At 54.4% G+C, this 26,047-nt stretch overlaps 3 protein-coding genes and 1 pseudogene across 5 annotated transcripts in view; 2 read left to right on the top strand and 2 right to left on the bottom strand.

Annotated features, from left to right (window-relative positions):
* The window catches only part of SULT2B1 (sulfotransferase family 2B member 1), a 36,868-nt gene extending 21,308 nt beyond the window's left edge, over positions 1-15,560 (top strand). The window contains exons 3-7 of the mRNA XM_020888149.2: positions 5,308-5,516; positions 9,538-9,664; positions 9,911-10,005; positions 13,220-13,400; positions 15,351-15,560. Coding sequence (XP_020743808.2) covers positions 5,308-5,516; positions 9,538-9,664; positions 9,911-10,005; positions 13,220-13,400; positions 15,351-15,532 — 794 coding nt within the window. The 3' untranslated portion in view covers positions 15,533-15,560. The remainder of the gene's footprint in view (positions 1-5,307; positions 5,517-9,537; positions 9,665-9,910; positions 10,006-13,219; positions 13,401-15,350) is intronic.
* Positions 8,326-8,953, bottom strand: LOC139029813 (proteasome maturation protein pseudogene; annotated as a pseudogene).
* Positions 15,561-15,898: 338 nt separating the features above from the next.
* FAM83E (family with sequence similarity 83 member E) lies at positions 15,899-25,244 on the bottom strand. 3 transcript variants are annotated; one of them, XM_020888433.2, is made up of 5 exons: positions 24,771-25,244; positions 23,160-23,327; positions 22,711-22,835; positions 18,379-18,826; positions 15,899-16,779 (listed from the first exon to the last, which is right to left on the bottom strand). In XM_020888433.2, exons 1-5 carry the CDS (start codon positions 25,242-25,244, stop codon positions 16,504-16,506), a joined length of 1,491 nt encoding a protein of 496 aa, XP_020744092.2. In that variant the 3' UTR covers positions 15,899-16,503. The 3 variants fall into 3 exon arrangements, 1 of the variants encoding a protein (XP_020744092.2); XR_011482040.1 differs by lacking the exons at positions 15,899-16,779; positions 22,711-22,835; positions 23,160-23,327; positions 24,771-25,244 and adding an exon at positions 19,910-20,029 and having other exon boundaries at positions 18,740-18,826; XR_011482039.1 differs by lacking the exons at positions 15,899-16,779; positions 22,711-22,835; positions 23,160-23,327; positions 24,771-25,244 and adding an exon at positions 19,791-20,029 and having other exon boundaries at positions 18,749-18,826.
* SPACA4 (sperm acrosome associated 4) lies at positions 20,070-21,155 on the top strand. Its single transcript, XM_020888446.2, has one exon. The coding sequence runs from the start codon at positions 20,384-20,386 to the stop codon at positions 20,762-20,764; it is 381 nt and encodes a 126-aa protein (XP_020744105.2). The 5' UTR covers positions 20,070-20,383; the 3' UTR covers positions 20,765-21,155.
* Positions 25,245-26,047: the final 803 nt, after the last annotated feature.

Below are 26,047 nucleotides of genomic sequence, written 5' to 3'. Positions count from 1 at the left end.
TGCCCAGGCTCAGTAGTTGTGATGCACTTTGGGCTTAGTTGCTAAAGCACGTGGGATCTTCCCGGACTAGGCAACGAACCTACGTCTCCTGCATTGGCAGACTCTTTACCGCTGAGTCACTGGGGAAGTTCCAGCATGTTTCTGAGGCTGATACACATCGTTGTCAGTGCTTCATTCCTTTTTGTAGCAGAATAATAGTTCGTGATATGAGTGTGCTGCCTGTATGCTCAGTCACTTAGTTGACTCTTAGCGACACTATGGACTGTAGCCCGCCAGGTTTCCCTGTCCATGGGGTTCTCCAGGCAAGGATACTGGAATGCGTTGCCATTTCCTGCCCCAGCGATCTTCCCAACCCAGGGATCAAACCCGCGTCTTCTGCGCTGCTGGTGGAGTCTTTTCTGAAGGAGTACACTATTGGGTATACTATGTTCTGCTCATTCATTTATCAGTTAATAAATAGTCAGTTGGGTTGTTTTCACTCTTTGACTCTTAATAACGCTTGTAGGAACACTGAAATACAAATCTGTCTATGGACATGTTTTCATTTCTCTTAGAGTTCTATGAATTTTGATAGACATACACAGGAAACACTACAATTGAGATGTAGACTAGTTCAGGGACTTTCCTGGTGCCCTGAGTAGTTATGGCCTCGGTGCTTTCGCTGCCCTCAAAAATCCCTTCACACCCTTTTGTGATCAGCTCTTTCCTCACCCCATCCCCCAGCAATCAGTCATCTGTTTGCTGCCCCTACAGTTTTGCCTTTCCCCAAATGTCATATACATGGAGTCATACTCTATGCAACTTTTGAGACTGACGTCTTTCACTCAGAGTAACGTATTTTATTTTTTCTTAATTTATTTTTAATTGAAGGATAATTACAATATTGTGTTGGCTTCTGCCATACATCAGCATGGGTCAGACATAGGTGTGTGTATGTCCCGTCCCTCTTGAGTCTCTCTCCCACCTCCCACCCCATCCCACCCCTCTAGGTGGTCACAGAGCCCCGGGTTGAGTTCCCTGAATCAGACAGCAAATCCCACTGGCTCTCTGTTTTACATATGTTAGTGCATATGTTTCCATGCTACTCTCTCTGTTTGTCCCACCCTCTCCTTCCTACACCTCCCCCAGGTAATGCATTTTAGATTCATCCAAGTTGTTGTCCTTTTTATTGCTGGGGAGTACTCCAGAAAATGGACAGACCATGGTGGTTTTATACATTCATCTGCTGAAGGGCACCTGGGTTGTTTCCAGGTTGGGTTGAGTATGACGAACACAACTGCCAAAATTCATTTCATACAGGTCTCTGCATGGAAATATTTCTCCACTTATCTTGGGTAAATACTTAGCGGTGGAATTGTTGAGTTTATGGAAGTACATATGCTTAACTTGAGAAACTGCCAAACTGGTTCCAAAGTGGAAACCATCTTGTACTTTTGGGTAACTTGGTTTACCCTCTTGCATTCTCACCTGCAAGATCGGTGGGCCCAGATGCTCTGCTTCCTTGTCAACACTTGATATTGTCAGGGTTTTTTTTTAAGCCATTTTTTTTTTTTTAATTTTTTTGGTCACACCACAGCGAATGTGGGATCCTAGTTCCCCAACCAGGGACAGATCCCATGCTACCTGCAGTGGAAGCAGGGAGTCTTAACCTCTGGACCACCAGGAAAGCCCCTGCAAAATCATTCTAACAGATGTGCTCTAGTATTTCACTGTGGCTTGTATTTGCATGTCTTTGCTGGCTAGTGAAGCTGAGCATTTTTCCAGAGGCTTACAAGCCATCATATATCTTTTTTTTTTTTTTTTTTGGCAGCACTGGGTCTTCCTTGCTTTTTGTGCAGGCTTTCTCTAATTGCAGCAAGTGAAAGCTACTCTTCGTTATGGTGTTCAGGCATCTCATTGCAGTGGCTCCTCTTCTTGCAGAGCACAGGCTCCAGGTCCGTGGGCTTCAGTAGCTGCGACACTTGAGCTCACTAGTTGTGGCGTGTGGGTTCTAGGGTGCTCAGGCTTCAATAGGAGTGGCATACAAGCTGAGAGACTTTGGCTCGTGGCCCTAGAGCACGCAGGCTTCATTAGTTGTGGAACCAGGGCTGAGTAATAGTGGTGAGTGGGCTTAGCTGCTCTGAGGCACGTGGGACCTTCCCAGACCAGGGATCGAACTTGTGTCCCCTGCATTGGCACGTGGCTTCTTAACCACTGGACCACCCAGGAAGTCCACCCTTATATACCTTTTTCAGCAGTGTGTCTGCTCAGATTTTTTTTTTTTTTACTCTTTTTAATTGTCTGGTTGCTTTTCTAACTATTGAGTTTTGAGAGCTCTTTATGTAATCTGAGTATATACATCCTTTATCAGATACGATTTTTGCAGGCATTTTCTCCAAGTCTGTGGCTTGTTTTTTCATTTCCTCTTCAGTGTCTTCTCAGAGCAGAAGTTTAAATTTTGATGAGCTCCTGTTGTCAATTTGTTCTTTAATGGATCAGACTTTTGATGTCATAGCTAAGGAAACTTTTCCTAAACCAAGGTCATAAAGATGACTTTTTTGTCTTCTAGAGGTTTTACAGTTTTAGATTTTACACTAAAGTCTAAGATTCATTTTAAGATAATTTTTACATATAGTATGAGGTCAAGATCAAGGTTCTTTGTATATGATGTCTAGTTATTCTAGATATTTTTTAAAGCTTAAAATATCTTAATTTCTCCTAGAAAGTCATGTGTTCATAGTTCAAAATTAAAGAGGTACAAAAGATTTCTCTCCTCCCAAGTCACTAACAGACCCTGTGTATCTTTTCAGAATTTTATGTGCAAGCAAAAATGTACATTTTTTGTTACTTTTTTCCCACAAAAGTTAACAAATGATACACATCATTCTTCATTTTTTTTTTTTTTTATGGCTTTACCTTCTTTTCCCCTGTATTTTGACATCCTCCCATCTTAGAACCGTAAGAAAGAGCTTCCTGGGTTTTTGTTGGGTTGTTTTTACAGTTCCATAGTATTTCATAACATTGGATATACAAGAATCCTTGTTTAACTTGTTTAACTAGTTCCTTATTGATTCGCATTTCCTGGTTTCCCATCTTGTGTGTTTATACACCGTGTAAACTTTATACACACTGCTGCATCTTTCTGCGCATTGCGCTGCTGGCCTCTGTCCATCACAAGAGCCATCTGGGGGACTTCCCTGGTAGTACAGTGGTTAGGAATCCGTCTGCCAGTGCATGGGACACGGGTTCGATCCCTGGTCCAGGAAGATCACACCTGCCAGGGAGCAACCAAACCCGTGGGCCACAACTACTGAAGCCCACGTGCCTAGAGCCCCTGCTCTGCAACAAGAGAAGCCATCTCAGTGAGAAGCCCTCACACCACAAGGAAGACCCAGCTCAACTGAATAAATAAATATTAAAAAAAAAAAAAAAGCCTTCTGGAAAAAGCTCAGGAGAAGCAGGAAGAGAAACCACATCCTTCTGCAGGGTTCCTCCAGCGCCCTCTACTGACCAAGCGTCACATTGCGGCAGGTGGCCAACGAGATCTGATCATACTCTCCAGCTCCAACGTCCAGGAACAGGGAACCAGGAATGGGTTCGGAGCTGAGAGACAATACACTGGGAATTGGCACAGGGTAGTTGTTAGAATCCAGGACAATGTAATACTAAGGCCAAGTGACCGTTCATATTATTGTTATTTCTCATCTGACCTGCCGCCAGTCTCCTGGGACCCAGACTTGTGAACCGGGTCATGAATGAGATCCCCTTCCTGCTGCCTGATGTTTGTGGAGCTATGGCTCAGTTGGTTAAGAATCCGCCTGCAATGCAGGAGGCCTGGGTTCAATCCCTGCATCAGGACGATCCCCTGAAGAAGGAAATGGCAACCCACTCCAGTATTCTCACCTGGCAAATCCCACGCTCAGAGGAGCCTGGCGGGCTACAGTCCATGGGGTTGCAAGCATCCGACACGACTAAGTGACTAAACCACCACCAAAGAAATCCAGGGCTTATTCCCAAGAAGGGGCGGTGAAAAGTGCAGAGATTTTCAGTCCAGCCTCCTGAATTCAGTTCCAGCTTCCTCTGTATATTAGTGGAGTGCTTCAGAATCTCATGAAGCTGCCCCAATAGAAATTTATTTCTCGGGAATTCCCTGACAGCCCAGTGGTTAGGATTCCATGCCTTCATTGTCTGGGTCCTGGTCTCAACGCCTGGTCAGGGAACAAAGATTCCACAAGAGTGGGTGAGGCAAGAAAAAAAAAAGAAAAGAAATTTATTTCTCATCCCTGTAAATTCTAACTGATCTCAGGTGGCCTCGGCCTGCAACAGCTTGGGTTCCCAGCCAGAGAGTGGCTGGGTCGAGGCGGTGAGAGCACCAGATCCCAGAGCACCAGATCCCAGCCACTAGACCAGTGGGCAATGACAAGGGCCCTGGTCCTCTGGCTTTGCAGAAAAGAATTTCCACCAAGAGGAGAGTCATGATGCGAATCAAGTTATTTATTAAGAGAAAAAGCTATGCAGGCCAACTCAGGGGGAGAGTCACTGAGTTGCACCTTTGTGGCAGTTTGAATTACTTTTATGGGGCATCTTGCGGGTTTCCTCTGGCCAGTCATTTTTATTTGCCTGGTTCACAGTCTGTATTTGGTATATCTCAGGATCTTCCCATGTGTCTACATGCAACTCTTAGCCAAGATGAATTTTACCGGAAGGGGTCTGGGTAGAACATCTCTTGGCATCATTCCCCTTTGAACTCCAAGGATCCTTTCTGCGCAAGTGTGGCTGGGCAGGTCTCCTGATTTCAAGAATGAAAACTATGTGGTCTGGACAGGACCCGGCCTCCTCCCTTAACTGTCCTGCTATTCTCTTCTTGGAGTTTTGGTCCATAGGGAATGAATCCACCCTGGGGGTGGAGGTGGGGGTGGGGGCATTTGCCTCCTGCACAACCAGTGACCCACACAACCAGTGGATGGAGGGAAGGGGGGGTTATCCATGCAGCTTCTGGCATCCTCGCTTCTCCTGCTTTATGGCTCTGCCATCCCCAGGAGCCCCACTTTCCACTGGCATCTCTGCATCCAGCCAGCAGGGGGGAAGTGAAAGTGTTAGTCGCTCAGTCTAACACTTTGCGACCCCCAGGACTCTAGCCCGCCAGGCTCCTCTGTCCATGGAATTCTACAGGCAAGAATACCGGAGTGGGTTGCCAGTTCCTCCCCCAGGGGATCTTCTCGACCCAGGGATTGAACCTGGGTCTCCTGCGTTGCAGGTGGAGTCTCTACCGTCTGAGCCACCAGGGAAACGCTACCTCTGATTAACTTGCCCAGTTTTTCCCGACAGGGACCAACTGGATGATTGAGATCCTGAGCCTGATCCTAAAGGACGGGGACCCCTCGTGGGTCCACTCAGTGCCCATCTGGAAGCGGTCGCCCTGGTGCGAAGCCATCATAGGTGCCTTCAGCCTCCCCAGCCTGCCCAGCCCCCGCCTCATGAGCTCCCACCTCCCCATCCAGCTCTTCGCCAAGGCCTTCTTCAACTCCAAGGCCAAGGTACAGGAGGAGGGAGGGGTGTGTGTGTTGGGGGGTCGAGGGGGTGGAGCATAACTCTCTGGTGAGCTCAGCATATGTTGATTAAGCAGCTACGATGTGCCTGGTCCTGATCTAGAACAGCAGCAAACACATGCGCAGGAACACCAGCCTTGTGAGCCCACACTCTAAAGGGGGCAGGCCAAGAACAGATGGAATAGATAGGGAAAATACTGGGGCTTCCCTGGCGGTCCAGTGGTTAGGATTCTGTGCTTCCATTGCAGGAGGCATGGGTTTGATCTCTGGTTGGGGGACTAAGATCCTGGATCCCAAATAAATTTATATAAGCATCTTTTTAAAAAATAAGGAAAATAGTTAATACATCCAAGATGATAAATTCACATCGAGAAGGAGGAGACGGCGGGGGTTGGGGTTAGAGGTAAAGGTTGCAATTCTAAATAGGGGAGGGGTCAAAGGAGGCCTCAGCAAGACAATACCATTTGAGTAAAGACTTGAGATGTGAGGGGAGGAGCCACGGGGGTGTCGGGAATGGTGGGAGAATGTTCCAGGCAGTGGCATGAGCAGGTGCAAAGGCCCTGGGGTGGGTGTGGCAGGCCTGAGGTCCAGCAGGAAGACTGTGGTTGGATCTAAGTGAGCAAGGGGGAGCGGAGTAGAGATGAGGTCAGGGATTTGACAGGGGCCACAGTGTGCAAGGGCCACACAGGCTTTGGTGGGGAGTTTGCTCGTGTCTGATGGGGACAGGAGCCAGGGGAGGACCCTGAGCCGAGGAGAAACGGGGACCAACTTAGGTTTTCCCGGGCGCCCTCCGGCTGCAAGGCAGGGAACAGATGCTCAGGGCGAGGGCAGAAGCCGAGCACCGGGGAAGGTGACAGACCAGGTGTAAGGTGGCTGTGGAGGCAGACAGGGCGGTGGCCGTGGAGGTCAAGATAGAAGGGCTGGGTTTGGAGTGTATTCTGAAGCTGGAACCAGGAAGATTTGCTGGCAGGTTGGATGTGCGTCTGAGAGGAGCATGAGTCAAGGGTGACGGCAGGGGGCTCGGCACGTTCAGTAAGGAACTGGGAGGATGGGGCTGCCATGAACTGAGAAGGGGAGGAGAGGTTTCGGGGGATGAAGGGGGGCTCTGCTGTGACCCAAGTGGAGGATGCCAGTGGATAGTGAGAGAGATGAAGCTGGGCTTGACAGGAGTGATGTGTGCTGGGCACATCTATTTGCAACCTGTCGAGATGTGTGTGTACATAAATACACACAGAGAGACAGAGGCAGACAAAGATAAAGAAATAGAGGAATTAAAGCCAGGAGACTGCTGGGATCACCAAGGAAGGACGTGAGTGTGGCAGAGAAGTGGTGGGGATTGCAATCCAGGTGTCCCCGAGACCACTTTCAGGCTCAGTGATTCACTGTAAAGACTCATAGAGCTCAGCAAAGCTGTTATGATCACAGTTATAGCTTATTACAGTGAAAGGATGGGCTTCCGCGGTGACTCAGCGGTAAAGAATCTGCCTGCAATGCCGGAGCCACGAGAGACACAGGTTCGATCCCTGGATTGGGATGATCCCCTGGAGGAGGAAATGGCAACCCACTCCAGTATTCTTGCCTGGAGAATCCCCACGGACAGAGGAGCCTGGCAGGCTACAGTCCATAGGGTTGCAAAAAGTCAGACACGACTGAAACGACTTAGTATAGAGGAAGGATAGAAATTAAAGTTGGTGAAGGGAAGAGGTGCCTGGGGGCGCATCCACAAGAGACCAGGCACCAGCTTTGATGAGGTCTGTCCCAGTGGAGCCGTATGGACAGTGCGCGGTCCTCCGACAAAGGCATTGAGACAACACGCATGGAACGTCACCCAGCAGGGACGCTCCCCCGAGCCTCGGCATCCAGGGTTTTGTTTTTTTTTCCCCTGAGAAACAGATAATCTTTAATTTCTATAAACTAAGTTCATAAAAAATACCTTATTAAAAACAAACCACCACAGGGAAGATTTATTTTTAAACAGACTATTATGGAATTTGTTCATGGATAGCATGTGTGTGTCCATAAATGTTCTATGTTTTTAAATTTAAGTAGCTTGTGATACATAAATCTCTGCAGTACTATAGTTTAAAACTGACATCTCCTGGTTGTTTTTCAGTTTAAAGATAAGATCAAAATCAAAAAACCTGAAAGAATCAAAGAATATAGCTATAATTCTTAAGTAGTATCAACAAAGCCAGTGTTATTCTTATGTGTATTAATGGACTATACTGAAACAAGGTAAAATCTAATAGTCTTGTTCTGTCCTTACTTTGTTGGTTTTTTTTTTACTTTTTTTTTTTTTTAGATTTTTATCTTTTATTAGTTGGAGGCTAATTACTTTACAATATTGTAGTGGTTTTTGTCATACATTGACATGAATCAGCCATGGATATACATGTATTCCCCATCCCAATCCCCCCTCCTACCTCCCTCTCCACCCGATCCCTCTGGGTCTTCCCAGTGCACCAGGCCCGAGCACTTGTCTCATGCATCCAACCTGGGCTGGTGTCTGTCCTTACTTTGAAATGTTGCCACTGAAATCAATTATGGATGTTTATTCTGAAAGATGCTACTATAAAAGCTGCAGGCTCAAAACTACTCAAAGTTAAATTTCTGGAATAACTAGAAAATAGGCTGATTTGTAACCTGTGCATAGTTTTATACTATTAATTAGTAACATTTTTTTAAAGACCTAGAAAGCTGTTGCTTTCATATAAATAAGTTTTAAAACCAATTCCCTTGAGTACTCTCAATTATCACATAAAGCAATGACCCAAATAATTTCAAATGATCACAGGTATTTAGGCAACAATTCTCATGTGTCAGTACTTTTAATGTTGTGCACATCAAATTATAAGAAAAAGACAACTATAAACAAGATGCAGCCCCTCTACTTCCATGAACAGCACACAGCATTATAGTAAGCCAAGTTGATACTCAACCATCAAATGTAGTTCTCCCATTAGCTCACTTTGTGATGGGTCATTAAGAATATCTTCAAATCCAGTAGTCTCATCGTTCCCCCTCAAAATATCCAGTGAAAGGTTTGAGCTTGGAAGAAATGGAAGATGCTGCTGCACTGCCTTGAATTTCACCTGCAGTTTTAGTGGTGCAAAAAGACCCCGGATGTTTCTCGGTGTGGAGAAGTTCATCTTATCTTGGCTGAGCTGGTAATTTTTTTCTGATAATTCAAGAGGATGACTGGGCAGAAGTTCATTTTTCACACAAGAGAAATGTTTTCAAAGAAGATCATGACTTTCAAAAGGTCCACTTGCTGACAGCTCAGTAACTGGAATACTGTCCTCTAGCTGAGATCCAAGTCCTCTGGCATTCATCTTCGACTTGCTCGGCGTAGACGCTGTCCCCTTGACGGTCAGCTGGCCCATCCAGGGTTTTTGTTGGAGGTTGGCCATGTAGGTGTGACTGACCACCTGCGTGGGTAACCTTGGTCTCTAGAGAGGACATATCTGATAGGGCTGGAGTAAGGCTAGGAGCAGAACATCAAGCTGGCAAAGATTGGAACCAGGTCATCAGGACCTTGAATGCCGGGCCCAGGAGCTGGGACTCCGCCTTGGGGCGGAGGGCCGAGGAGGACACAGTCAGGTGTGGGTGTAGAAAGAGCCTCTGGGGCCGTGTGGAGGCTGGGAGGCTGGGGCCTCGGCCATGGGAATCGGAAGCAGGGTGGCTGCCTTTCTCTCTTGGTCATCGCCCCTCACCATGATCTCCACCACCTGCCCCGCATGCCTGTCTCCTTTACTCTTTATTTCTTGAAGCCAAACTGCCCCTCCACATGCTATCGAAACAGTCCCACTCTTTTCCCAGCGTGTGGCTGGAGGGTGCCCTCCCCCGCTGTGGACCAAGGCAAACTGATCTGAACCCCGATTAGCTGGGAAGTCCCTCCAGAAGTCTACCCTGAGTCTGTCCTGCTGCAGAGATCTGAAGAGAGAGGGCTGGAGGGCAGGAAACCTCAGGGGTTGACACCCTCTCCCCTCTTCCCCCCACCCCCACGCAGGTGATCTACATGGGCCGGAACCCCCGGGACGTGGTGGTCTCGCTCTATCACTACTCCAAGATCGCCAGGCAGTTGAAGGACCCCGGCACGCCTGACCAGTTCCTGGAGAACTTCCTCAAAGGCGAAGGTGAGGACTGGGGCGGCGGGGTTGGTGAGCCCCGAGGAGGCCCAGATGGGAGGAGGGACAGAGGAGGGCCAAGAAGGAAGTGGGGAGAGATGGGATAGGGGAGGTAGCGGGGGAGGCCTGGAGGGAGGCCTCCAGCTCTGAGGGGCCAAGCCTGGGGCCATGGGGAGTTGGTTGGGCTCCTCCGAGCCCCAGAGGGGCTGGCCCAGCTCCTCGTCGTCCCTCACCCTCCTGTCTCTCTGCTCGCAGTGCCTTTCGGCTCCTGGTTCGACCACATTAAGGGCTGGATTCGGATGAAGGGCAAAGAGAACTTCCTGTTTATCACTTATGAGGAGATGCAGCAGGTGATCCCCTCCCCCACCTCAGCCCGCTCCCCTCCCCCCTCCCCCTCCCCCTCCCCCATCTCAGCCCGCTCCCCGCCTCCCTCCTCCCCGGCTCATGCCCGCCCACCTGCCAGCTCCGCTTCCCAGAAGGCACAGAGCTAAGGAGAAAAGGCAAGCGGGGAGCAGAGCATCCCTAGTGCACATGGGCGCGATTTTCAGAAGGGTGGAGCTCCCTGGGGAAAATGTGTCTCAGGCAAAGGGAATATGCCAGTGCAAAGGCCCTGAGGTGAGAGTCTGCTTGAAGTGTTCCAAAGAGAGCCAGGAGGCCAGAGCTGAGAGGGGGTGGGGGCCCAGAGTGAGGACTTGGGCTTTTTTCTGAGTAGGTGGGAGCCACAGGTGGGCTGTAAGCGAGGGCGGTTATAGGTTAAGTGAGATGCTACAGAACCCTGACCCTCAAGAAGTGATGGTTGTGATGACTGTGACATGAAAGGCAGAGGGAAGCAGTGGAAGAAAATGGTCTTTGGAGGCAGAGAGCCTGGCTGGACCCTGTGGAATGTCCCTGGGGCAGGCACCTGGGACAGAAAGGCCTTCTGGCTGGGGCAGTCAGGGAAGGCTGCCTGGAAGAAGGGGCCATGAAGGATGTCTATGTCTTTGCCTGGCTGCAAGGAGGATGCTGGGCTTCTAGTTGGACCAAATCCACAGTGAAGGTGTCCAACTGTTCCATGTTCCTTTTTAAATTAAAAAAAAAATTTTTGTGGCACCTCAAGGCATGTGGGCTCTTAGTTCCCTAATCAGGGATTGAACACAAACCCCCTGCATTGGAAGGATAGTCTTAACCACTGGACCGCCAGGGAAGTCCCCTGTTCTATATTCTTAACAGAGCTCTATTCTCAGAGACTAGGATCCTAAGAGGTTTCCAACATTCCTTCACCCATGGCCCCAGACACATTCTTATCCCATGTGTGTGTTTCATATGTTTTTTGTGTCCTGGTTTCTGTCGACACTGTACGGCAGAAAGAGCCTGGATTTCGGTGTTCAAAAAGCTGTTGAAAGCCTCTTTAAAATCCCTCAGAACCTCAGAGGTCTCATCTTTTTAAAAATGGGTGGAAAATGCTGGCTCAAGGGTTGCTGTGAGAACCGCATCCCTGGCATTGGCGTCTTGTAACCATCTGACAAGGACCAGCAAAGTGTTAGTATAGTGTGCAAGGTAAGAGTGATTGGGTTCTGAGCAAGGGCCTGTCTGGCTAATCAAACCATATCAGCAGAGGTTTCAGCCTCTTAAATTGCAGGAAATGGTATATTTATTTTATTTTCTATTTTGGTTGCTCCGGGCCCTTGTTGCTGTGTGTGACCTTTCTCAACTGGTGGCGAGTGGGGGCTCTGCTTCGTTGCAGAGCACGGGCTTCTCTTGTTGCAGAGCGCAGGCTCTAGGAACCCAAGCTTCAGTGGTTGCGGCACGTGGACTCTGTAGGCGCTCCAAGGCATGTGGAATCTTCCCAGATCGGGGATCGAATCCATGTCCTCTGCACTGGCAGGTGGATTCTTAACCACTGTGCCACCAGGGAAGTCCAGAAGATGGTATATTTAAATGGCTGACCCCAATATGATTATTGCCCCCATTTTACGGAGGAGCAAACTGAGGCAGTATAGCCTCAAGAGAGCTGAGAACTTGCCCGAGGCACACAGCTCTTCACTGTGAATCCAATGGGTTTATTTTATTATATTTTCCACTCTGGTAAATCTCTTTCGATAGAAAGATCCAGAAAAGACTTTGGCATCACTCCTCCCCTGTCTTTTCCATCCGGCTTTGTTCTCTGATCCAAAAACTGGGCCACATGGCCTGACAGAGCTTCTGGGCTGCCCCTGGGTGTGAGGAACAGCCAACATGTTAGAATTTCTGGGACACATCAGCGGTTCAAGAGGATAAAAGCTTATGAAACCAAGAATGACCTGGAAAATCAGGGCCGTGGGGTCGGTGGAGCTGACCACAAGGCTGCTTATGCCAGGCGCTGTGTGTCAGGGAAGGCAGGGAGATAGACGGGAGGGTCATGAACTTTGGGGACTCAGCTCTGACCTCCTTGTTGGCTGTGTGACCCTAGACAAGTCTCTTTCCCTCTCTGAGCCTCCATTTACCGATGGGGGTAATGACACCTCTCTGCCAAGCTATTTGGAGGACTGGGACAAATATACCTGAGAGTCTTGGACCAGAGATGGGTACACAGTAGGTGCTTAATCCACAGTGATTTGAACCATCAGTCATGTGGGAGGTGATGTTTGGGTGGCATCTGGAGGGGTAAGTTTTCCAGGCAGAGAAGGGTGGCGCAGGGCATTTGTGACAGCCCCATGCCAAAGCCCACAGGGAAGACTGTGCTGGGAAGGAGATGAAAGACCAGACCATGCCTGACCTGAAAGCCAGACCTGGAGGGGGACGTCCCTGATGGTCCAGTGGCTAAGACTCCATGCTCCCAATGCAGGGGGCCTGAGTTCAATCCCTGGTCAGGGAACTAGATCCCACTTGCCCCAACTAAGACCTGGTGCAGCTAAATAAATAAATATTAAAAAAAAAAAAAAAAGCCAGGCCTGGGGATTGGGGTGCTGGGGAGTCACAGGAGGTCTGGGAGGAGGGGAGGAACTGGGTCAGCTCTGGGTGTGGGAAACTGGAGGCAAGGAGGCTGGGGAAAAGGCCAGGGTGGAGGCTGGGGTGAGGGTTCACAGGGACAGAATGAAGCCGGGCCAGGGCTAGGGGCTGTGGGGACACACAGGAGGGGAGGTGGCAGAGAGCTGAAGCAGGAGGGTCAGGGGCTGATGACTGACGGGGGCAAGCGGGGGAGCAGGTAGGGAGGAAGGGGAGGTGAGGACCGGCCAGGAGTTTGACCCTGGGTGAATGGTGGGGCTCTCCTGGGACCTGCAGCCGGGCGGGGTTGGGCACAGACCAATTCTGAATCTGAAGGAGAGTTGACTCTGCAAGAGATGCTGGACCGACCCCTGCCTCCCGCTGTGATCTCCAACCCAGCCCCATCCTTCCCCTCCCCCCACAGAACCCTCCAAGAGCTCACACCGCAGGAAACCCCAGGAGCCACAGCCCAACCCCTCCACCTGGAGGTGGGGAAGCTGAGGCAAAGAGGCAGAATTCCGCTAGCCGCCCCCCCCCCACCCCTGCCAGATTCCAGGTCTGGGAGGGGACTCAGGCATCCAGATTCTGGGTACGTCCGCTGACGCCTCCTCTGCCCCCCAGGATCTCCGTAGCTCCGTAAAGTGCATCTGCCAGTTCCTGGGCCGGCCGCTGGGCGAGGAGGCGCTGGAGTCCGTCGTGGCACACTCGGCCTTCAACGCCATGAAGGCCAACACCATGTCCAACTTCTCCCTGCTGCCCCACAGCCTGCTGGACCAGCGCCATGGTGCCTTCCTCCGGAAAGGTGAGGGGACTCTGGGGTTCCAAGCCCCATGAGGCCACTGCCTGGCTGTGTGTCATGGGCGAGTTACTTAACCTCTCTGGGTCTGTTAGCACGGAGCTTGGCATACAACTGATGCTAAACGCTGGAAGGCATTGCCAGAGTGGCTCTGAACGCTCGGAGGCTGGAGTCTTCTCCGTGAACCCTTCTTAAGGGTTAACGTTCACCCCAGAAATAGTCAAGTGTTGGATGCCACGCTGAGGGTGGGAGTGTATTAGTTTCCTATTCCTGTTGGAACCAAATACCACACATATAGGGGCTTAAAACAGCACACATTCAGGGAAATTCCTGGTGGTCCAGTGGTTAGGACTCAGCACTTTGCACCCCGTAGCCCAAGAGTGGGGAAACTGAGGTCTTCCAAATAGTGCAGTGCAGCCAAAATAATAATAATAATAAAGAAAACACACACACACATTCATTGCCTTATTGTTCTGGATATCAGAAGTCCAAAATCAGCCTCACGGAGCTAAAGTTAAAGTGTCAGAACCATGTTCTTTATGGAGGCTCTAGGGGAGAATGAGTTCCCTGCCTTCACAGCTTCCAGACCCGCCTGCATTCCCTGGCTCATGGTCCCTTCCTCCATCTTCAAAGCATCTTCTACTCTCTGACTCTGACCCTCCCGCACCCTCTTATAATGATGAGTGAGTGTGTGCTAAGTTGCTACAGTCGTGATGAGTCTGCAATTCCGTGGACTGTAGCCGGCTAGGCTCCTCTGTCCTTGGGAGTCTCCAGGCGACAATGCTGGACCAGGGGATCTTCCCAACCCAGGGACTGAACCCGCGTCTCTTACACCTCCTGCATTGGCAAATGGGTTCTTTACCGCTAGGGCCACCTGGGAAGCCCCTCTTATAAGAATGTTTGCCACTGAATGTTAACATCTTTAACTTAATCACATCTGTAAAGTCACTTTTGCCATGTCAAGTCACATGTACATAGGTTCTAAGGGTCAGGTCACAGACATCTTGGTGGGGGTGCCACTAGTCAGCCCATCACAGGGAGGTCAGCCCATCACAGGGAGCTCCCCCCCAAAACCTCACTAAGGGTGTCATGTAACATGTGGTGTATGCATTCGCGAAAATTCAAAACACTGTGACCCAAATGACTTTGGCCCCAGGATTCCAGGTAACAGCTGGTGCCCCTAGTTATCCCATGAGATGAGAAATTTGAGGGCGCATTTCCCTTCTGGTCCAGTGGTTAAGATTCTGCACTTCCGCTGCAGGGAGTGCAGGTTCAACCCCTGGCCTGGGAACTAAGATCTCATATTCTGCACAGTATGGCCAAACCAAAAAAAAAAAGTAAAAATAATTAAATAATTTTTTTAAGATAAATTTAAAAAAAAGCAACTTGAGGGATCCAAGTGTTTGCCTAGGGGCACATCGAGCTGGCAGTCACACCCTCACCTGCTCAGTGGCAGTGGGAGGCAAAGCGTCAGCGCGATCCGTGGTGCCCAGAAGCGCAGGGAAGGCACTGGCTCCCAGTGTCAGAGCAGTACTGGAGGCAGCGGACGCCGCGGTAGGCGCACTGGAGCGAGGAAGCCCTGTTCTAGCCAGGGAGGGAAGGACAGGTGGAAGAGGAGGTGATACAAAGCCGGGGCAGGATGCTAGATGCGGAGGCGGATGCTCTGGGTAGAGATTTATGAGCTTGGTGGGGGAAGGGGAGAGGTCTGCTGGAGAGGTGAGCACGGCAAAGGGGGCCCGACGGGGAGGAGCAAGAATGGTGCCCAGGGGTCTGGCCAGGCGACTGGTGGCCAGTGACAACGTGTCAGCCATCAGCAAAATGCAGATATGGGGGGTGGGGGGAAGGACAGTGCTTCTAGCAAAGGCCAGGAGGTGGGAAAGAGGGTGCTGGCGTCTTGGGGGCGGGGACGACGCTCTGGATGCGCCTCAGCTCCGCCTTCCCTCCCCTCCCCTCCAGGGGTCTGCGGTGACTGGAAGAACCACTTCACCGTGGCGCAGAGTGAAGCCTTCGACCGCCTCTACCGCGAGCAGATGCGGGGGCTGCCGACCTTCCCCTGGGACGTGGACCCCGAGGACGCCAGTCCGGACCCCGACCCGAGCCCCAACCCAGATCAGGCCTCCGAGGCACCCCACTCGTGACCCTAAGAATAAAAGCGTGTCTCTCCTGTGCGGGCTACTGGATGCGCCGCGGAGGGGATGTGCCGCCGGCGGGCGGGGCGGGGGGCCGTCGAGAGCCTCGGAGGCTGGGGTGGGGCCCCCAGGGCTCGCCCAGGGCCTAGGGGAGGGAGGGGTCCCCCTGTGGGGTCGGGGCTCTAGAAGCCTCTCCCAGAGGCAGAGAGGGAGGCAGGGAGGCCAGCGCTGGGCACCTGACTCCCTCCTGGCCGGGGTGCTGCGACCCCGACCCCGGGATCCTGGGGAGGGAGGGTGATGGGGGCCAGGACTCCCGGGTCTGAGGGAGGAAGGAGCCAGGTCTGAACTCCTCCCGTGAAGCTGCGGAAACGCACGTTTCTGGCATAAAGCAGCTTTATTCTGAGCAGAGGTAAAGGGCAGCCCTCACAATCCGTCCCTTAACCCCCACGAAACAGACTCGGCCCCTGCTGGCTTCCCCTCCGCTGGCCCGGGCCTGTTCCCCAGCAGGTGTGTCTTCAGACATTTCCAGCCCCTCGGGATTCAGCTCGGCTCCCCCTGGACGCTCCTCTCCTCTCCGAGGCCAAGCATGGTTTTCCCCACAGCTCCTGAGCGCGGCGGGTTCAGGAAGCCTCCCCTCAGTCCCTAGACTCCCCATCTTCACCCCCGCACAATTCCAACATGGGGACCACTCAGCCAGGCGTCTCCTCAGAGAAGTTCTGGCCCGGCGGGAACAGGAGGTGTGCTGTTAGGACCCCGGCTAGTGGAGGCCTCTTGCCCATTTTCTAGGCTGTGACACTGAGGTCCAGAGCGGGCACTGGGCTTGCCTGCAATCTAGAACAAATGGGGGGGAAATCCTTGGCACCTCCCAGACACCAACGCCACAAGCTTTGTCCCAGGTACAACAGTGAGGCGGGGGGCTCTAAGTGACCGTTGTCTGACCGTCCTGGGTCAGGGCCAGGGCCATTTGGCTTTGGCTCCGGTCAGGGCTGCCCCCTGAGTCCTGGCTGGGTGGCCCCGTCTGGCTGCCGGATGCCTCTGGGTTCCGACAGTTTGGAGGCAGCATCTTCAGCAAATCTCCTCCGGGTCGGGGACAGATAGCGGAGGCGGCGGCCGGGGGTGAGGGGCAGGGGGCCGCCCCGGGGCTGGGACCAGGCCAGCGGATTGGCGTCTGCCTCCCCGCCAGGGGCCCCTCCAGCACCCCGTTGCCTCATCAGGGCCTTGGCTGGTGTGTCCTTGGAGCCCCAGGACTTCTTGAGCTGTGGAGGGAAAGACAGGGAGGTGAGAGGTGGTTCTTGGGGGTCCCAGAGCCTGGGGAGAGAGAGAGAGCATGCGGTGGTGGCGGGGAGAGGATGGAGGGGAGGAAGGGGGAGGTGGGCTGCAGGGAGATGAGAGTGGAGGGATGGTGGGTGTGAAACTTCGAGGGGAGGTGAGAAGGCCTTTGTGTCTCCAGAACCAGGAGGGAAGTGAATGGGGAGGCTGGGGACCCCCAGACCTACAGAGGGGGGTGCGGAGTTGCGTCCCCATGTGCAGCTTTGCAGTGAGGAGAGGAACAGGAAGCAGCAGGCAGCTGTGTGGGGGAAGCAAATATTTGCCAAGGGAGGTGATGCCAGGTGAGGGCGGCTCAGGACCGGGCAGAGACGAGGACCTTGCCCCTGCCCATCCCCTCTTCTCTTGATCGGGACCGAGGGAGGTGATTCCAGGGACATTCATTTCTCTCCGGAGAGGCCTCAAGCTCCCACTTAGCATATGGGGAAACTGAGGCCCAGAGGGGGCACAGGTCTGCCTGCATCTGGGGAGAAACCACTGGTTTCTGCCACGTGGCTCCTGCTTGCAGCCCACGTCACAGCTGAGGACACTGAGGCACCATCCAGGGTTTCCCCAGAGAACAGGGGCAGGCTCTGCCAAGTGTCTAAGCAGCTGGGAGTAAGGAGGGGAGACCCCCCTGACCTCCTCTAGCCCCCTCCCCAACACACCCAGCACACTCGAATCCAGAAAGCCAGTTAGCAGAGAGCATTTAAATGTTCCACCTGGGAAGCAACCAGGGCTGAGATCCAGTTCCTCCCTGGTGCCTTGGTTTCCCCACCTGTGCAATGGGTGCATGGAGAGCTGTAATCACATCCACCTCAATGGTTGTGGCAGTTCAAGGTGAAAGCGAAAGTACTAGTCGCTCAGTCATGTCCGACTCTTTGCGACCCCGCGGACTGTAGCCCTCCAGGCTCCTCTGTCCGTGGAATTCTCCAGGCAAGAATACTGGAGTGTTGCCATGCCCTTCTCCAGGGGATCTTTCCAATCCAGGGATGGAACCCGGGTCTCCTGCATTGCAGGCAGATTCAAATGGTTTGTGGCAGAGGTTACATTTAATCAACTCTGAGAAAGCGCTTGGCATGGGGCCTGGCACATGGCAAGGTGCCTGAGAAAAGATCGTTGCTTTGACCTTGGGCAAGTGAAACTCAACCCCTCTGTGCCTCAGCTTTTCCATCCATACAACTGAGCATTAACAGGAGTATCGCCTCACTGTCATGGGAGGAGGAGGTCAGGAAATCAAAATAAATTCCATCTGGGGACTTTATTGTAACAATGGTGATTATTCTATTTCATTCCACCACACTGACTCCTCCTCCCAAGCAAACTGAGGAAGGGGACAGTAGCTCAGCCCATGTCCCTGATGAGAGCCCCGAGGGTCCGAGAAGGAGGCTCTCGGGGTCTCTGCCCAGCACACAGTAGGGATACCAGAAGTGGACCATGCCATTAGGAAGGCAGGGGAGCCGTTTTGCTTCCCCCGCCCCCCGGACCAGGCACCTCGCAGGGGCCCTCACAGGCCTCCATCCTCTTCTAGGCCCGCCACCCAGTCTCACCTCGTTTTCTCCATCACTAGAGCCCGACAGCTGGGACAGGCGACTCAGGTCCCAGAGGGAGCGGCTGGGCCGGGTTGGGGGGCCGCTGGGGATCCGGGTGCGCTGCACGCTCCTCAGGATGTCGCTCAGAGCCGGCCCTGGCGCGGCCGGGGTCTCCTGCCTGTCCCCCTCGAAGACTTGGCAGGCGGACAGGCGTTGGGTCAGTGAGCCATCGGGCGGTGGTGGCGGTGACAGGGGGGCCACGGAGCAGCGATGGGCCACGCGGTGTGGGCTGTGAGCCAGCTGCAGCCTCCCCAAGGATCTAACAAAGTGACCCAGGGTGGGCGCGGGCGGGAGCGGCCAGGAGGCTGCATACAGCGTCCGGAACTCTCGGCTGAAGGCATCGGCGATTTCACCGGTCAGCAGGGTCACCAGGCCACGGTGCAGGCGGGAGTCACTCCACGTGAAGCTGGGGGGCACAGAGGGTGGAGGGGAGGTCAGGATCTCCAGGCAGCCTCAGAAGCCTGGCCTGGCTCCCATCACCCGCCCCCAACCTGGTCTCATGGAAAGGCTGTGTGACCTCAACCAAGTCCTGCAATCCCTCTGGCCTCAACATGCCCCTCTGTAAAGTGGGGGCAACCAGGTATCCACCCCAGAGGGTTGATGGGAAGGCATGAGCTAACATACTTAAATGATCACCTGGAATCAGACTGGAGTTTAAACCTGGGCTCTGCCCCGTTCCCACAGAGGGATGCCTCAGTTTCTGCCTCTGGAAAGAGACGGTATTCTGACACCCTCTGGGACACTTTGAAGGCTCAATTGCTTCCTATTATGACTGCCACTTATTAACTGCTTGCTGTGTACCAGGCTCTGGGTGTACCTGCTCCCTGCCTCTGTTTGCTGATCTGTCACATGGAACTAAAACACAGGAAGATTAGAATCAGAAAATATGTGTCGGGCCCCCTGCCCAGGGCCCAGCATTATAAGACTGGGAGTCGAGACTTCCCCAGTGGTCTAGTGGCTAAGACTCTGCACTCCCAGCGCAGGGGGACCTGGGTTCGAACTAGATCCCACATGCTGTAAAAGATACTGCATGCAACTAAGACCCAGTGCAGCCTAATACTGAAATTAAAAAGAAAAAGAAACTCCGAGCTTCCAATGCACAGGACCTGGGTTCAATAAGTGGTCAGGGAACTAGATCCCACATACTGCATGGCATGGCCAAAATATATATATATATCCCCCAATTATATTTCAATTAAAGTAAGTAAATAAATACTTTAGAAGAGTTAAAAAAAATTAAAGTCTGCAAGCCATGGTGAACTGTGCCCTCACTATCCCTGTGATCACACTGGTTGTGATTTAGAGAATCAAGCACACATGCTGGTACACCGAAGGTGCTCAGTAAATGCTCTCTTTGGAATTACATGAACCTGGGCTCTCCTCCTGGTTCAGGGGAACTTTCCCTCCCTGAGCTTCGGTTTGCCCATTGCAAAACCAGGCTTGCACTGGTCCACATCATCTTGCATCTCGGCGGGCACCGTAGCAGCACCCGGCAGAGAGGACCACTTCGAGGCTGGGATGACGAACGCCGGTCCAAGCATCCTTACGTCGTGGGGTGTCAGCATCCTCGCTCCCTGGCAGGTCGGCGGGCCAACCTGCCCCCTTGGATTCTGACACCCCTCCCCCACCTATGACCTCAGCCCCGGAGCGGCCAGTGGGAACCCTGGGGAGGGGGGCGCATCTGTGAAGTCACCCCCATTCCGCTCCACAGAGACTCCTGTCGGGCAGCGGTCGCTGGCTCATCTCCGTCCCCGGGGGGAGTTTCTGAGACCCGAGGATTCAAGAGCAGTGGTCACAACGGAGCTTCGGAGAAGGACGCTGAGCGTTGGGAACTGAGGACACGCCGGTTGCTGGGCCTGGGAGATCAGAAGTCCCAAGGGCACGAGGCGTGTCGTTCAGCAGTTCCGGGAGGCCCGGGAAGCCCACGGCCTGGCTGGGGCACCGTCACTGCCGCCAGGCCACCATGGTCCTCGGCTGGCTGCTGCTTCTGGTGATGGTTCTGGCCCCCGGCGCAGCGGGCGTCAAGGACTGTGTCTTCTGTGAGCTGACCGACTCTACGAGCTGTCCCGGCACCAGCATGCGCTGTGGCGACGACGAGGACTGCTTCACAGGCCACGGGGTGGCCCCCGGCGTCGGCCCCATCATCAATAAAGGCTGCATGCATGCCACCTCGTGTGGCCACGAGGAGCCCATCAACTACATGGGCGTCACCTACAGCCTCACCACCAACTGCTGCACTGGCCACATGTGTAACGGGGCCCCTGACCCCACGTCCGGCCGCTTGGCGGGGGCCGCTGCCAGCCTGGTACTGGGTGTGCTGCTGCTGCTCCGACACGCGCCGTGACCAACCTGGAGGGCAGGGCCCGGGGCTGGTCTCCCGGCTGCGTTGCTCCCCCTGCCCCCCACCTCCATCCCCTTCCCCCATTAAATGGCCAGAGGCCCTGGACAACCTCTCGTGGCCCTGGCCTCATCCATTCTAGGGCTGCCCACCGGAGAAGCCCGGTGCTCTGGAAGCAGCCCCAGGCCCTCCAATTTAGTGATGGGGGAGCCATGTCCGATGGGTTGGACTGCACTACTGTATTTCATTGGTTCTAAGACGCGTTATTTTTTCAGATTGGGATCAGGATGTCTCTTTCCTTTGGTGGCACCTTAGAGTCGATGAAATATGGTAAAAAACAAAAACAAAAAAATCAAATAATAATAAATGACAGCTGACGTTGATGCAGCACATGTTATGTTCCGTGCCAGGTATGATTATCTTACGGAATCCCCAAGTGAAGCTGAGAAGAAAGATTATCTTCCAAAACCTCCCAGTCTTGGGAATTCCCTGGCGGTCCTGTGGTTAGGACTCTGCACTTTCACTGCCCGGGTCCCCGGGTTCAACCCCCTGGTTGAGGAGCTGGGATCCAGCCAGCTGCGATGCGCAGCCCCCCCCAAAAAAAAAACAACCCAACATCCCAGTCTTGATGCTAGCAGTTCTCACAGGGTGGTCCCCGGACCAGCAACATCAGCACTAACCAGGAACTTGCTAGAAATGTCAATTCTCGGACCCCAGTCCAGGCTGGCTGAATAGGGGTGGGGCCCAGAAATATGGGTTTTATTTATCAAGTCACCCAGGTGACTCTGGGGTCTGCTCACAGTTGAAAGCCACCAGGCCAGGGCAAAGGTAATCAACTGGGCACTTCTGCCCCTGGCGGGGGGCACCTGGCAATGTCTGGAGATGGTTTGGGTTGTCATAACTGGGGAAGCTGGATGCTACCAATATCCCCTGGGTAGGGGGCCATTCAGCCCTAGAAACCTCCCCCGCAATACAGAATCATCCAGCCCCAAACACGAGCAGTACCTGAATTGAGAAACCTTGCTCTAGACACGCTAATCGGACCATCCCATTGTCTAGAGGGAGAAACTGGGGCACAGAGAGGGGGAGTCAGTTGCACAAAGTCATGCAGCCAGTAACTTCCAGCTAGGGTTTGACCCCAGGCCATCTGGCTCGGAGTCCCCGTGCCCTGCGCCATGCTGTTCCCAGGAAGTAAACGTTGCTATTTTCACACTTTGCAGATGGGAAAACTGAGGTTCAGAGTAAGGGGAGGTGCCATCCCAGTGTCCCAGAGCTAAGAATCACGGAGCCAGGTTCCAGGGTCAGTTGGGCCCCGGGGAGAGAAGAGGAGGGACAGGAGAATGCTCTGAGGACCAGGCCATTTGTACACCAGCTCTGACTTTGGCGTCCTTGCGTGCGTGCTAAGTAGCTTCAGTCATGTCCAACTCTGTATGACCCTATGGAGTGTAGCCCGCTAGGTTCCTCTGTCCATGGGATTCTCCAGACGAGAACACTGGAGTGGGTTGCCATGCCCTCCTCCTGGGGATCACCCCGACCCAGGGATGGAACCCACGTCTCTTATGACTCCTGCATGGGCGGGCGGGTTCATTACTACTGCGCCACCTGGGAAACAGACACTCAAAGAGGTGGAGACAGCCACCCAAAGCAGAGCTTGGACTCCAGTCTGGGTCCCCCTGGCATGGGAGCTCCCACACACTGGGAGAGCAGTTTCCCAGATGATGAAGTGCAGGGGCCAAAGAGATGAAGACTTACCCCCAGGCCACAACCCTGCCCGGTGGGAGGTTCAGTGCCAGCCTGTTCTGCCACAGGACCCCTCCTCCCCCGGGCAGGGGTGGGTACAGACCCATCTTACCCGGGAGAAAAGAGAGTCTGGGGGAAGGGCATGCCCCACTGCTGGCTGAGGGGCAGCTGGGGACCGGAGGCCGGGCAGTGTGGGGTCGGGGGCACCGCACCTGTAGGATCCTGAGATGACCCGCTCGCCATCCAGCAGCACGAACTTTTCCCGCACGTTGCCGCTCACCTGCCGACGCCAGCGGCTCTGGAAACTGCAGCCCCGCACGACTCGGATGTCTAGGTTCTGCGGCAGGAGGGCACGCCCTTGCTCAGGCCGACCCTCCCCTCCCCCCTGACCTCCACCCGGTGCCCTCCCTCCAGGCTGCTCCTACCTGGGTGGCCCATGGCAGGGTCTGTCCCAGCCTCCCCAGGGATCTCCTGCGGAGAGTCCATGGGAAGGCTCACTCCAGCAGCCCCACCGCGACACCATGGGCATCAGACCTCAGGGGACCCTCTCAGCCAGCATCCACCTTGATGACCCAGGACTCCCTGGAAGTGTCTGCCCAACCCCGCTTCCCCCCCAGTGCCAGGGGATTGGGGTCTCACCCTCCAGCCACCCGGCCCCTACCTCAGTGGACCAGGGGTTGACCCCCAGCTGCTGGGCCAGCGTCAGAAAGGCAGGCAGCTGCTGACGGTCCAGGAGCAGGTAGACGGGCACCCAGCGGCGCGTGGCAGCCTCCACCAGGTCCAAAAGCAGGTCTGGGTCGGTGAAGATGTCCATGACCACGGCCACCAGCTGAGGGGTGGGGAGAGGGGCTGTGGGTGGAGCCTGGGCTTGGGGGCACATTCCGCGGGTGAGGTCCTCTGGGGCGTTTAAGGGTCCAGACTCCGTGGGACGTTCAGGGAAGCTGAGGGGGAGACCCCGAGACACATACTACTGTTCATTCAGTGCCTATGTGTGAACTGACTCAAGGGACATGAGTCTGAGCAAACCCCAGGAGATAGTGGAGGACAGAGGAGCCTGGCGTGCCGCAGTCCATGGGGTCGCAGAGTCAGACAAGACCGAGCAACTGAACCACAACGATGTGTGAATGAGAAGCAAACAGCCTTTCTGGAGGCCCCCCACCTCTAAGTGCTGGAAAACTGTCATCATAGATCACACGTCTGCAGCAGTGCCCCATGGGCTTTGATGCTACATGGCTGCCAGGCTCCAGGGCTCAGTGGGCTGGAGCCCCTTCACTGGGGGCAGCCGCACACCTGGTCCTTGGGTGGGATAACCTGCCAGGCCACCAAGGCGAGCTCTGGGGACGGGGAGATGCTGAGGAGCCTGGAGCTGGCAGGCAGGAAAAGGTGGTGGTGTTGAACCCTGAGTCACTGGCCAGAGGGCCTTGGTTCAAAGCCCCACTCGGCCACTTAAAAGGCAAGGGACAACCTGCCGTGCCTCACTCTCCCCATCTCCTCAATGGGGATTAAGGCCTCAACCTCACAGGACCCTCCTTGGGATTAGGTGGGTTAACCCATAGAAAAACACTTAGCGTGGGAGTAGAGACATAAAAAGTGTTGTTAAAGAATGGGCCGTCCAAGGGGCTGCAGGGCAGACATTTTCAGTTCAGTTGCTCAGGCGTATCTGACTCTTAGCAACCCCGTGGTCTACAGCACGCCAGGCTTCTCTGTCCATCACCAACTCCTGGAGCTTGCTCAGATTGATTTGGGGCCCCCTAAAGGAGGATAGGGGCTTCCCGGGCGGCTCAGAGGGTAAAGAATCCACCTGCGGTGTGGGAGGTCTGGGTTCAATCCTTGGGTTGGGAAGATCCCCTAGAGGAATAAGTGGCAAGCCACTCCAGTATTTTTGCCTGGACAAGAATCCCCAAAGACAGAGGAGCCTGGCGGGCTACAGTCCATGGGGTCACAAAGAGTCGGACATGACTGAGCGACTAAGCACAGACATCCACCCTGGAGGTGGGCGTGGGGTGGAGTAGGTGACTGAGATGTGCAGTCATACTTAGGTCCAAGAGGCATGGATGCCTGAGGCACCCAGGTCTTGGGGAAAGAGTGGGAACCCTCGGATCTAAGAGGGTAAGGGTGAGCTCAGGGCCGGGTGGATGCCTGGATCCTGGCAAGTGTGGACACGCATGGTCCAGAATGCCGGGGTCCCAAGGGATGTGCCCTCACACCCACGTCTAGGGGCCGACACGTGAGGGTGGCCGAGTGTGGGCAAGGGACCCCCTGAGGCTCCCACCTTGTGGGCGGCCCGAATCTCCTGGTGCACCAGCTCCTTGAGGGACGGCTGGCCCTCACCAGGCGGCTGGGTGTACAGCTGGGCCCGGGTGATCCCTTTCCAGGCTGAGTCCTCCGGCCAGCCCAGGCGCAGCACAGGCGCAGCCTCCTCTGACTGTCCCGGCCAGTAGGTCAGGCTGCCCGAGACCCTGTGGGCGGCGTCGGCTCCCTCTCCTGCCCCGCCGGGCTCAGGCTTCGCGGCTGTCCAGTCCTCAGCTGCTGCCACCAGGCCCCGGAGCTCCTCTCTGCCCAGGAAGGGCCGGAGGCCCTCGCGCCGCACGCAGGCCTCGAATGCCTCCGCTCCCTCGCCCAGCAGAGCCTCCAGCGCTAGTCGCTGGCCCTCGGAGTACAGGAGGCCGGGGCTGGCCTCAGTCGGGGGCCGTCCCCCGGGCCCTGGCTCCGTCCCTTCCAGTGCTGCCAGCTGGGAGGCCGCCATTGGGCAGTTTGAGGGGGAGGATGGCGAGGCTGGATGTCCCGAGGGCTTGGCTGTCTCTGGGCACCGAGCATCTAGAGGTCTCCAGACAGGCAGACTCCGTGTGGCCGTGCAATGCCACCCGCACAGTCCTCAGTCCCAACGGCTCGCCGTCCTGACGATTGGACTGCCCAAATGAGGGACCGCCCGGGTGCGTGGCACTGCTCAGACCACCAGCCCGCCAGCCACCTGAGCTTCCTGCTAGACTTCGATGGTCTGGTGGAGCCCACAAGTGGCCCCCCGCGTGTCGGTCAGACTGACTGCCTGACACTGTCTACAGCCACCCAGCTCGCTTTCTGACACGCCAGCCCCCCTCCAGCCCCGCTGGTGACACGAGGCTCCAAGTGACCCTGCCTCTGGCTCAGGCTGACTCTCCCAGGCCACAGGCTGTCTGTTTGTCTCTGAGCATCCAAACGTCCCTAGCTAAAGGCAGAGCAGGCTGCCCGTTGGCCCCTGGCAGATAGCACACCTAACTGACCCTCTCTGGATGTCTCGTTGATGGTCCAGAAGACATGGATGGCTTCTAGCTGACAATCTCAGCATCTGACTGCCCAGTGGAGCAACCAGCAGGCTCCGCCGAAATGTTTCTCCCGACAGCCAGCCACCTGACTCACCGGTCCTCACTGGCCGACCATCCCGGAAGCCTTCTCTGTGAACCATGAACCACCCCTCTCAGCCGTGGGAGGGTGCACACTGGCCCTAAATCTTGGCATCACCTTCCCCAGCTGGGGACCTCAGTCTGTCTCCTGTGCAGAGTGAAGACCCTG

The sequence above is a fragment of the Odocoileus virginianus genome, chromosome 20 (genome assembly GCF_023699985.2).
Source record: "Odocoileus virginianus isolate 20LAN1187 ecotype Illinois chromosome 20, Ovbor_1.2, whole genome shotgun sequence".
In the NCBI taxonomy this organism is placed as follows: Eukaryota; Metazoa; Chordata; class Mammalia; order Artiodactyla; family Cervidae; genus Odocoileus; species Odocoileus virginianus.
The sequence above is the reverse complement of the archived record's forward strand: the minus strand, read 5'-3'. Positions and strand labels throughout refer to the sequence as shown.

Bases quoted from the DNA above. Each gene is read 5' to 3' on its own strand.
- FAM83E (XM_020888433.2), bottom strand. From the start codon at position 25,244: ATGGCGGCCTCCCAGCTGGCAGCACTGGAAGGGACGGAGCCAGGGCCC. The intron at 18,827-22,710 runs GTGCGGTGCCCC...TGTGCCCCCCAG, and splicing joins GTCATCTCAGGATCCTACAG to CTTCACGTGGAGTGACTCCC. The intron at 16,780-18,378 runs GTGAGACTGGGT...TTCCCTCCACAG, and splicing joins CTAGTGATGGAGAAAACGAG to CTCAAGAAGTCCTGGGGCTC.
- SPACA4 (XM_020888446.2), top strand. From the start codon at position 20,384: ATGGTCCTCGGCTGGCTGCTGCTTCTGGTGATGGTTCTGGCCCCCGGC.